We start from the raw sequence: 12,337 nt of genomic DNA, 5'->3' as shown, positions 1-12,337 counted from the left end.
GTGGCACTCTTGGTTATGTAGCAGTGGTTTGAATTTTTTGTTCTCTGCCACCATCTACTGGTAGGGATGCAAAATCCACTTGTCTGGACTGATCTGTGGTATTACAGGAACGAAAATTAGCAGGTAAAAACCAATTTTCCTATCTAGTGCTAAGGGCCTTCAAATCTATTTGTTTGCATGTTTCTGAAATAAGATGTCTTGATGATAAGAATTTGATTTCCTCCAGCTTCAGAAACGGAAGAAAATCCATCAGGGGTAGGTAAAAATGCTGCAAACTCCTCTGCAAAATCTTTATTTTTCTTCCCCTTCCAGAAGTTGCGAGAAATCAAATCCTCGGGGATAAGATGCCACTGTTTCAGAATTGTCCAAGCAAACTTGACCAGTGGAGCTTTTCTGCGCCTTGTTCATTTATTTATTTATTTATTTATTGTTCACAGATCCTGAAATCTGGCTCCAAATGCCTAGTGCACTATTGCAGATGTGCACAGGGGAATACTGAACTCGGTTAGCAAGTACACGTTTTATACAGCAAATCTCACAGCAACCCATCCAACCAGGTAATTTCAGTGATTCCATAAAAGCCAAATTTGATTGTGTCCACTTTTTTTGGTGTTTAATCGATGTTTGGGGGGTTACGTATAATTCCCCAGTGATTAGATGAGGAAAGACAAGAGAGCTCCTACTGCTTGGCCAACTGGAGGAGCTCTACTGTTGGCCGACTGGCAGAGCTCCTGTCTCAGGGGTTCACTGGTTCTAGCCCTGGCAGAGATAGGTTTCCTCACAGCAGCAGCTAGGTCAAGAGAGCCAAGCGTATGGTGATACCTTAATTGCCCATTGAATGTTTTTTTTTTGGCCAGCGGTGCCTTTGGATGTCTTGCCGGCAAACATTCCGTAGCTAGGGATAATGAACAATCAAGGCCAACATCTAGAGAGAAGCCATAAAAAAAAAAAATGTCAAACCTCCACATGCCTTCCCAAGATCTCCCTTATCCTTGCATTTTAAGTGAAAAGAAAATTTTGCAGCACCTGATAAAGGAAGTATTAACTGTCGAAGGCTAATTATAACAGTTCTAAAGGAAGTCCATTAAAAGGTTCTTGCTTGCAACTTGGTTCTTGATTTTTTTTATTTCAAGACTTACACACCAACCACACGCCATTTTATTCAAAGGAAAAGAAAGAAAGGGCTTCATGGATTAAGAGTCTGGAGAAGAGAAAGGAGGAAGGCAGAGAATGAAATTTAAAAAAAAAAATACAATTACAGCCCCAAAGAGCTCTTTTAAAGCTTTTATTTTATGTTATTTAGAATGATTTGTAAACTGCTTCCACAGCTAAAATGTCATCTAGAACGATGTACAACAATAAAAAAAAATACATCATAATAAAAACAATAACACAAATCGATCTCACCAGCAATAATACAACACAGCTCGGTAAACTGTTCTAAAAACCTTAATTCACATCAGTGAGCGTCGAGCGGGTCTTCAGTTTTTTTTCTGAAATTTGAATAGGTCATGTTTCCTCCCTAATCTCAGGCTTTGCAATATGCTTCTCAAAAGGTATAAATAATGGGACATAATGAAAACCTTTCTCAGGGGACAGGAAGTTGTAGAACAAGGGGGGGGGGTTCAGGACGTGAGACTACAAGGGGGGGGCAGACTTTTTTTTTTTTCCACTGAAAGAGTGGTGGATACCTCCCAGGGGAGGCAAAAAACAGTCACAGAACTTAATGGGATGCCACGGGCACAGAGGATCCTTAGCCGAGGGGGGGGGGGTAGTGAGGGGTAAAGCCTGGGATGAGCACCGACGATCCTCGGTGGTGGGGAAGCGAGGCGTGAAACCTGGGATAGACAGAAGGGTCCCTCCTTACTGGAGAAATGAGGGGAAAAGCTGGAATTTAAGTAGCATCTGCGGCACTTGCGGAGGCCAAGAGCCAACGGGCGCAATGGAGAGGCCTTGGGAGGGAGGGAGGGGGTCCTTATCTGCCACCATATCCTGCATTTACAGGCGAGACGCTGCTGGGGGGGGAGGGCGGGAGCTCTCTGCAGCCTGTCACACGGTTACTGGCGCTGTGAGGCGAGAGGGGGACGCGGGGCGCAGGCTGCACTAGGAGCCGTCGCCGTGTCCCGCGGCAGGGCCGCAGGGGTCGGGGGAGCTCACGAAGCAGTTGACCTGTTTCTCTGTAGACCCGGCGGGCCGATGGAGGCCCCTTAGCGCCTCCTGGTGCTGCTGTTCCATCGCTGCCAGGCGCCGTTCCTGGGGAGAAAAAATGAAAAGGGAAAATGCAATACCGGCCCTTCAGCTCCCAAAAAAAAAAAGATTTATCCTCCAGAGATTTTCAGCGGCCGATACGGAGCCGCCCCCCCGGGATATTCCTCCTGGCGCTTTTCACCTATTGACCCTGGCGCTATCAGCTGAACTTTTAAAAGGTATTGGATGATAGGGATTATACGGACATAAAGGTTAACACATAATAATATACATAGATATATATATATATTTACAGATCAGGTCATGTCCTTTTTTATTGGATTAACTTAATAAATTTTGTTGGCTGCCTTTGGAGAATTTGAATTCTGACCTGAAGAGGAGCGTTTTCGCTCTCCGAAGCCAGTCAAGAAATGTATGAAGTTAGTCCAATAAAAAGGTATCACTGATTTTATATATATATATACATACATATATATATATATATATATATATATATATATATATATATACATACATATATATATATATATATATACATATATATATATATATATGTATATATACATATATATATATACATATGTATATACACATATATATATATACATATATATATACATATATACATATACATATACATATATATATATACATATATATATACATATATATATACATATATATATATATATATATATGTGTGTATATATATATGTATATATATATGTTTTGTTTAACTTTTATTTTTTTTGTTTAACTTTTATTGTTTAACTTTTATTTTTGTTTAACTTTTATTTTTTATGCATTCAAGTGGACTAATCTGGCAGCCACAATACTGTATACTAGGGAATGTACCAGAAACCATTATTTCTAGGACCGGAGGGTTTGGGGATGGGTGCAGGGATACAGAGCCTGGCTCTTAAGAATTGTGGAACAGAGAGCTGAGACTTCCCGATTTGATTCAGGGCTTTTTTTTTTTTTTGTGGCCATTTGTAGATAATGGAAAAAAAATCTTATCGCACACGAACCCCCCCTTTGGCCCTAACGAGGAGGAAATCTGGGAGCAAACGTCCCCACACACATCCATTCACAAACGTCGCTAGATCTAAGCCTTCCACTTCGCCTACACGAGTCTTCAAGACCAATCAGAAACAGATACTTAGGCACCTTACACGTACCTTCAGCCAAGTCCTCACTCAAGAAACGTGCATTCTCGACTGCCAGCCCCCTTCATTGGAATGCCCTCCCCGCGGACATTCGCCTCGAAACGTGTACTCGAACATTCAGAAAGAAACTCAAGACCTGGCTCTTTACAAAAGCCTACACTTAAAGGTCTAGCTCAGAACCACGTCCCAGAACTTGAATCATTCTCGCTTTTATAATCATATCAAACAACTCCTAATTTTTATCCTTGGTCTCACAATTCCAAATCATGAAATATTTGAGCATGCTACACCAATACCTCTTAAGCCAGATGTAACCTCAGTTTTTGAAGTCTTCACTCCTATAGAAGTAACCGCCAGTTCTTATTTACTTAACCCTATTCTGTAGACGTAAACTTTTCATGAAGACTAATCTGAAAGCACCTGTATTTATTATAAGAATTTGTATTTACTATTTATATTTATTATTTAGCTATTAACATTGTTCTGTTACCACTTGGTACTATTTCTCTCCTTCACCTCAAACTCTAAGTTCCTACTAAGTTAGCCATGTTATTTATACCCAATCGTTGGATGTAATTGTATATTTGTTTAATTGTTCAATCTGTTTGATGTAATTTTCTGTTCCTTGTTCTGTGTAAACCGAAGTGGTATGCACTAGTGCATGAACTCCGGTATATAAAAGCCTTTAAATAAATAAATAAATAAACAAACACCAGCTGGGGCACCGGATGGGTCCGGCTCATCAGGGGGGGACAGGTGAATCCCATTCTTAAGTTTTATTCCGTTGTTATCTAAGAGACTTGTAGTTCCAAACCCTCTGTAAAACAACAACGAAAGTCTTGCTCCTGCAGAGGGTCCACAGCAGGACTGATTCAGCCCGTCACTGGCGACCTGGTCATGCCAGGAGCCGCCCCCCCCCCCCCCCCCCCCGGCAAGCTCATCTTAAGGTATCAAGGTGGAGGTGCGATGAAATCGCGCCTCCGCTTCTCGCTTACTCTCGTGGTGGCCAAGGCAGGACAGGGAGCCGCGCTGCGCAGGGCCTGATCCGGGGGAAGCGATCCTGGATATTTTAGTCTGGAGTCCTGCAGGCTTCCCCCCCCCCCCCCCCCCCCCCCCCCCTTTTGTTTCGCTCTCTCTTACCAGATCCCTCACTTTCTTCTCGGCGTGGCGGAAGGCAGCCCGCTCCTCCCGCTCTTCTTTCCTCTCCTCCTCGGCCACCGCCAGCCTGCAGCAGTCAAAGAAAGCGGGGGGGGGGGGGAGCGGGGGGAAAAAGGATGAAGAAAAAAAAATTAATTTTTTTTTCGGCGCCTTGCAGCAGCTCAGCGAAATATCTGGTGATGCGTCCTTTGCCGAAATGGGAGCAAACGCCAGCGTGACGGAGAGAAGGGGGGTGGCCCTAACGCTTGAAGCAATAAAGCCAAGGGGAACCCAGGGATCGACATGCACCCCCCTTCCCCCACTGAGACCTGCCTTGGGCAGGTCGCTTTATCTCCCCTTGCCTGGGGTACCCCGCTTCGGTCGCGAGCCCTGCATGGCAGGGGCCTTATTTTGCCTGGCTTCTAAACATGCCATCAGCTGCCTTGGGCGTTATTTGGGGAAAGGCTGGCTAAAAATCCAGTGAATGATTATTATCTGATCAAACAAACAAACCCCCCCCCCCAGGCAATGCACAGCGTCGCTGTTCCCGTGCGCTGTTTGCCTCGTTTGGTGGTTTAATGTGGCTTCTAGGAGAGGGCGCCCCAGACCCGTCCCGGGAACCCCCCTCAGCCGTTCGGGCATTCGGGACGTCCACAGCGAACAAAGAAACATTGGAGGACCCGGTCTCTGCAGATGCATCTTCTGAATGTTCGTTGTGGATTTCTTGTAAAGTAGGAACCTTCGTTTCATTTTTCCCGGGAATTTCAAAGTTATAGCATTGAAATTCCCAGGTTCCTGCCCGCGAGCCAGGAGTAGGCAGCTCCTGTCCAGCAGCGCCACAAACAGGCCTGGGTTTTGTTTTGCTTTTTTCAGGACATGCACAATGAATTATGCATGAGACGTACTCGGTTACAATGGCGGCAGTGCACGCAAACGTACCTTGGCCATATCCATGGTAGATATCCTGAAAACCAGACCTGTTTGTGGCTCTTGAGGACTGGAGTTGCCTACCCCTGGGCTATAGGGTCCCCGGGGCAGGTTTGGGAGGTCCTGAACTGACCTGCACTGGACTGTAGACCAGGGCCAGATTTAGGCATAGACAACAGAGGCACCGTGCCTAGGGTGCCGAAGATGCCCAAAAACTGGGACCCCTTCCCCCCGCTGCTGCCCTCTGACTTCCAGGGGTGAATTCCCCCCCCCACCCCACCTCCCACCTTCTGCCTATGGGAACCCTAATCTTAAACCCAGCCCCGCTGTAGACAGCTGGGATTAGCAACAGACTGCAGAGGGAGTTAATGTTGCTTATGCTGGGCCCGAGATGGCGCGGAGCGGGGCCTCACCTGCCGGTGATCTGCGCTAGCAGGGCGTCCTTGGCCTCCAGGCGGCACCTGAGCTGCTCCTCGCCCTGCTGCAGCTGCGCCTGCTGCTCCAGGAGTGCCTGTATCTGGGCCGCCAACGCTCCCAGCTGCGACTCCAAGCTGCGATGCTTCTCCCGCGTCTCCTCCAGCATGGCTCGCAACGCGCCGACCTCTTTCCGGTACTGGGGGGCGGGGGGGTGAAGAAGGGGAGACACGCAGAGAAACATTTGGTCAGAAAGCCTCTGTGGCAAGGGCACTCCGAAGGGGGGGTTCTCAGAGGATGTCAGAGATGGTGCCTTGCACTGGTTGCATGACCTTGACTCCTAACATCAGACGTAACTGTCCTAGCACATTCTGGCTTATTACCAGGCTTCCACCAGGGAGCTGCTGGTTAGAGCAGGGGTTCTCAACCTCACACCTAACCAGTCAGGTTTTTCAGGATATCCACAGTGAGTGTGCACGAAATAGATTTGTATACAATGGAGACATCGCACACACGACTTATCTCATGCCCGTTTGTTCTGGATATCCTGAAAACCAGATTGGCTAATCGTGTCCCAAAGGCTGGGCTGAGAATTTGTGGGTTAGAGAATTGTACTATGAGTCAGGAGAAATCTTGCGCACCCCCCCCCCCCCCCCCAATACCGACTTTCTGTGTAAGTCTGAGAAAGTGACATGACCCTTCTGGCCATGCCCTGCCCCTAGTGTTCGGAGGTCAGAACTGCGGCTGAATTGGTGGGGCCTGGCTCCTGCTGATTGCACCCTGCTCCTGGTGTCCGGAGATAAGAAGTACAGCTGAGATGATGACGGGGGTTCCTAGAGAAGATTGCTGGCCTCGGTCACCATTTCTTGTGTCGAGTGCGCCAGTTATACCACAGCACATGCTTTACATGAGGATCCACTGAATTGCTCAGCTGCCTTCATTAACCGCTGTGTGACTGATCTTACCCTGTGTTAAAATCCCGCCGAGACCGGCGCCACCCGTTACCTGCTCTGAGGACTGGTTGTGATCCATTCCCAGGTGAGCCCTGGCATTTTCCTCAGCCTGGAACTGCCAGGGCACGGTGGATTTTCTTCTTGGGAGGGATGCTGAGGTCCTCAGCCTTGCTCGCATCTTAGATAAGCAAGATAAATATTGGGTTAATTTCTGGCACGTTAGTTCCTTGAGACACAAAGCACAGCCAGGAGAGTGCATGACAGAATTAACCAGCTGACATATGGGTATAAATGACTGGATTAACAATAGAAAAAATAGCATTTTTATCACAGGGCCCAGTCTGATCTGTGGAACTAAAGAAAGGTCTTTCTGGATTTTTTTAAGCACCTTTTTTGGACCTTTCATTCTTTGTCCATTGATGATGCCCTGATGAGAACCAGAAAGAAATCTGTAGGGAGATAAGCTGTGAATGACGACTTCCTGATGAGAGACAAATAGGAAGGAGTCAGGAGGGGGCCATGCATGACATCTCCTTGATGAGCTCTGGGTGAGCTGGAGTAAGGAGAGAGGCTGTGCACGATGTCGCCGTGAATAGACCTGGGGATGAAGGAACGTGGCGGTGCCTGATGGTTTTCTGATCGGGTCCAGACAAGGAAAGTGCTTTACCTGAGCTGACCTCTCTCCCGCAGCACGCAGTGTGGAGTGCCGGCGGTCGGGGCGCGCTCCTTCCTCCTCCAGCGGCCCTGGCAGGTGCTCGCTGCTGCGGTGCTTCCGGGCGCGGTGGGCCTTGCTCTGAGCGGGCACGCTCTGTGTCCGCTGCACGTGCTTCCCCTCCCTGGCGAGGCTGTGCGAGCGGAGCAGCTGGCGCATGCAGCGCTCCTCCTCCCGCTCTTTCTGTTTCTGTATGCTGATCATGGACTGGCTTTTCGTCACCAATGGGCTGTGTTTCCTGAGATCCCGGGGAGCCAAGAACCCCGGCTTCTCCTGCTCCACGCATCTGCAAAGCCATGGGCACGGACAGGGCAGTGTTAGTGGAGCTATCGCAAGACAAGCAACCAGGGAACAAAAGGATTACACTTCAATGATAAATTTCCTGAATATTTCAGCCGGACTTCTTTGCACGACACAAGGTTAGAGATGTCCTAACTTCATCGTTGCGTCTGAGCTCATTTTATACTCAGCTCCAAAAAAATGATAACGTGTTCTACGCATTATTTTTAAAAGGAAACCCTCAGCTTACCCATGCTCCCCTCTGGGACCGATCCGGATGGAAGCCGGCACTGGTGTCCCTTCCTGGATGGCAGTCAGGATGGTGGGCAGAGGCTCCAGCTTGTCCTTAATTTGCTGAAGTGGAGTTGATTTGCAAAGAGTTAGTGCTTACTTCTTGAACCCCAGAGATGCACACAGGGCGCTAAATCAAGAGCAAAACTCAGGCCTGGTGATTGGACTGCTCTTTGGTCTGGCTGGAGGCACCATTGGAGTGCTGATTTTATTTTATTGGGGTTTGTTTGTTTTTTTGCTGATCTGTAGCCTCCCTTCCTTTTTGGGATGGGGGGTGCGGAATATGGGGGCCAGTTGCTGGTGAGCTCTGGGGCCTAGTTTGATAATAAAAGGTGAAAAGTTTGCAGAACAGGCCACCCCAGAGATCTCCCATGTGTATGGATAGCAGGCAGCGGCGGGTGCCTCCTGCGAGGGGAAGCAATGTCCCGCCGACCCGCACGAGAAGGTTAACTCCTGCGAGAGCCAGAGAGGAGGAGGCCAGGGTGACAGGAGGGAGGTGGCCCGGTCTCGGCTGGCACAGCCCAGGGAATGAGTGGCGAGGCACGAACACCCGCACAAGAGAGGAGCGGGTGGGGACAGGAGCAGAAGGGAAGGGGAGAAGAAAGAGAGGCCGGGGGGGGGGGGGGGGGGCGAAAGGATATGAAACCTCCACGGTTCCTTCCCCACGCTATCTCAGGCTTCAGCTGGTTGCTTGATGCCTACTTCTAAGTGCTATTCCAGGGGAAGGTGGGAAAAAAACCCCCAAACACTGCATCTGTCACCAATTCTGCAACACAGTAAGACAACATTTCCTTCCCAACCCCCAAATCGGTCGATCAAGCTTAAGCCCCTGGATCAATCCATTTTCCTAGAGTCAGGACGTATTAGGCGCCCTAGGTGAACCTTCCACCTTGTGGCCGCACCCACCCCAGTCGCTTCCGCCCACCCCCACCCCCCCCAACTCCTACCTCATTCGCTGAGACACCGCTTGCGGCCCGCTGAGTCTCTACCGCGAGCGGAATAGGCTCCGCGCAAGGCCCCACATGGCTGCTCTTCGGCACCCCCTAATAGTTGGCGCCCTAGGAAACTGCCTGATTCACCTAATGGGACGCACCGGCCCTGCCTAGAGCCTCGCTGTATCAGCTCCTAATACCTTTTTCCTCCAAAAACATGCTTAATTTACTTCCTGGGTTATTTAGCGTAGGAGCCGTGACCATTTACGTAAGCGAAATATCCCATAGTTTCACCAGTCTGTTTGAATGACCTCCTCCCGTACCTGATCCAGGCCGGCGACTATCCCGTACAGAACGGAGTGCAGGACGGACAGGGACGATCCCAAGTCGATGTATCCGTCGTAGGTCGCCATGGCCGCGTCACGGTCCGTGCTGGAGACGCCCTGCAGGAACTCCCTCATGGTCTCCTGGTTCTGCTGCAGAAACTCGTTCATGAACCCCATGTATTCCTCCTTATCGCCAAACCTGTGCGGTAACAAACCAACGTAACAGCCGTCACACCTCTCCCAGCGAATCGGTAACACAGTCTTCAAACCTCTGAGTGCATTCATTAATCGGCATACGGCCGTCAGGGCCTTTCCTAAGTGTGTCGGTGGCTCGGTGCAGAGTCGTCGGGCCTCTCCCGAGTGTGACGATGAATCAGTACGCAGTCACCAGTACTCGCATGGATGCATTCACATAGCAATGAAAGATCTACCTCCCATACTCGCTCCTCCTTGCTGTACCCCATGGGGGGGTATCTCATCAGGGAGTCACGAGACACGGTCTCTCTCTTAATTCTTGCTATCCGGGGGTCTCGTCATGGGAGTCAGCTGGGGCTCAATGTGCATGATTTTTCTCCTGGCTCAGTCCTCCTCCTGCCCTCGTCAGGGCACCGTCATGAACAGGACAAGTTCTGTAGTGCATACTTGTGTGTGTGGCGGGGGGGGTGGGATTCAGCTTTCCATGCAGCGTCTTGGGAGCATTTGCCCCCCCTCTGCGCTGGTGAGACTTGTCGTTCCTGCCCGCGAGCAACTGCGACGGGAGTAAGCGCAACTGACTCGCCTGGGCGAATCCCCCTTCCCCCTACCTTGATCCACACCCCCCCCCCCCCCCCATACTTTGACCTCCCTGTACTCAGACTTTCGTCTGCCCCGGTGAGTGATCAGTGCAGAGCGGTGGCCCTAGATCTAGCAAACGCCGTGATAACCTACGTGCTGAAGTTGGCCAGGTTCTGGATGACTTTGGCCACCAGGGTGAGTGTGCGAGAGGTGCCGTCCCCCGGGTACGCCTGAGTCAGGTGGAACAGGCTGGGCGACATGATGGCGGGGCAGAGGAAGCGCAGGAAGAGGGACGCGCAGACGAGCCGCTGCCCGATGCCCTGCTTCTCCCGGTCCTGGCACTCCTCTCGCCAGGCTGCGAAGATCTCGTTCAGCTCTGCCGGGAAGGAGCTGCGGAGGGAAGCAGGCAGTTTCAGGCAGGAGGATTCTCATTCCACGAAATCAAACAGCAACAAAAAGGAAAAAAAATACATATAAAACCCCGTCATGGTGCTGTGTATGCGTCGCAGACTCCTTTAAACATCACAGTCCCTGGCCCCAGACTTATGTACCATGTTAGATAGTCCTCATTTTGTTGTTTGAATGTTATTATTGTATTATAAAGTTATTGCTGTTGTGATTGATGTTTTGTATTTTGATTGTTTTTATTAAATTTACACTGTTGTTTATATGTTGTACAGTTTGCTTAATTTTTTTTTTATTTTATCGTTTTTGCTTGATGTACATTGCCTTAAGCTCTCCTGTTAGGCGATTAATTACAATTTAAATAAATAGACGGTAGTCACTCCACCCGTCACAGGCTTCCTTAAACTACACAGCCCCTTGTCAGTGACTCCTGGAGCAGTCTAGGGCCCCCGGTCACCACTCCTTCCAGACACAGGCACCCCCCCTAGCCGCAGATCTAAGTGTTACAGCCCGTCACGGACATCTCTGGCAGCTTCTGATCCCGCTGTGACCACAATATAACCCTTCCCCACTAATTTCCCCCCCGGGGCCGGCGAAAGCCCCCCCGCCCTTACTGATAGGACTCTGTGATCTTCCTGAAGGCCTCCTCGCAGCTCTGCCGAAGGTTGTTCTGGTTATCGGAGAGGTCATTGGGCTGGCACTTGCCTGCGTCCACTTCGCAGCAGTCCTCAGACTCGTACAGCTGGGCGACAAAGTCCCCTGGGGAAGAGCGCATTCAAGAAATACAACTGCACTGATAAAAATCACTCCTCACACATTACCCTTGGTCTGACCTAGCATGGCAATTTCTTACGTATTGTATGAGAGGGATAAACCTTTACCCAATGTATCTAGCAGGTACTTCTGTCCCACCAACTTCATGTACTCATCTATGGCTTTTGTGGCAAGCGTGTTCTCTCTGAAGATCAGCAGCTCCTTCTCGTCAAAGCGATCCACCTCTGCTATCCCCAGATCAATCAGGAAGGCCTAAAGTACCAGCAAGTATGTCAGAAGCAAATAAAACTTCATCCGGCTAAACCCAGATTTACCTTGTACATATTCATTGTGGATATCCTGAAAACCTGACTGGCCAGGGGTCCTCCAGGACAGGTTTGGGAATCACTGCCATAGACATCATTCGATCTCTGGCTTCGTCCTTCACTTCCTCTGTGCTTATGCCGGGCTTTTCTTGAATTCTGTTACTGATGTTCTCTCCACCTCCTCCCGTTGTATCCTCTGCCCGTTCCATGAAGAGATAGTTCCTAAGGTTACGCCTGAGTCTGCACCCTTGAGGCCTTGGGTCATGACCCCTTGTCCTACAACTTTCTTTCCACTGAGATAAGGTTGCTTTTCGTTAATTATTTATACCCTTGAGGTGGTTGAATGTCTCTGTCCTAGCCCCCCCCCCCCGGGTCTCTCCTCTCTTCTAGGGAATATGTATATAGATCCTGAAGTCTCCTCTCATAGGACTTGTGGTCCAGGCGCTGCACCATTTTGGTAGCCCTTCTCCGCCTCTGTCTTTGCGGGGGAGTGGCCTCCAGAACTGGACACAGTATTCCAGGCGAGGTCTCCCCATTCGTCCATACAGAGGCATTTTCGCCTCCTTTCTTCAGCTGGCTGTACCTCTCCTTACGCACCCCAGCATCCCTCTGGCTCTGGCCATCCTGTTGCCACACTGTTGGGAAACCTTTGAGATCATCAGATGAGGTCTCCCTCCTGGCTGGTGCCCATCAGCACCTCTCCAGCCCCTACCACGTACAGCTCTCTTGGATTA

The 12,337-nt window shown here is 49.6% G+C and overlaps 1 protein-coding gene across 1 annotated transcript in view; it reads right to left on the bottom strand.

Annotated features, from left to right (window-relative positions):
* Nucleotides 1-1,270: 1,270 nt before the first annotated feature.
* The window catches only part of RASAL3 (RAS protein activator like 3), a 30,753-nt gene continuing 19,686 nt past the window's right edge, over nt 1,271-12,337 (bottom strand). Inside the window, exons 9-18 of the mRNA XM_029585366.1 lie at nt 11,406-11,550; nt 11,139-11,283; nt 10,273-10,509; nt 9,343-9,544; nt 8,047-8,150; nt 7,473-7,803; nt 6,858-6,983; nt 5,852-6,051; nt 4,515-4,599; nt 1,271-2,253 (exon numbers count right to left, since the gene is read on the bottom strand). Coding sequence (XP_029441226.1) covers nt 2,104-2,253; nt 4,515-4,599; nt 5,852-6,051; nt 6,858-6,983; nt 7,473-7,803; nt 8,047-8,150; nt 9,343-9,544; nt 10,273-10,509; nt 11,139-11,283; nt 11,406-11,550 — 1,725 coding nt within the window. The 3' untranslated portion in view covers nt 1,271-2,103. The remainder of the gene's footprint in view (nt 2,254-4,514; nt 4,600-5,851; nt 6,052-6,857; nt 6,984-7,472; nt 7,804-8,046; nt 8,151-9,342; nt 9,545-10,272; nt 10,510-11,138; nt 11,284-11,405; nt 11,551-12,337) is intronic.

This window comes from Rhinatrema bivittatum, chromosome 19 (assembly GCF_901001135.1).
Source record: "Rhinatrema bivittatum chromosome 19, aRhiBiv1.1, whole genome shotgun sequence".
Taxonomy (NCBI): domain Eukaryota; kingdom Metazoa; phylum Chordata; class Amphibia; order Gymnophiona; family Rhinatrematidae; genus Rhinatrema; species Rhinatrema bivittatum.
Note: the sequence above shows the minus strand (reverse complement) of the source record. Positions and strands in the feature narration are given on the sequence as shown.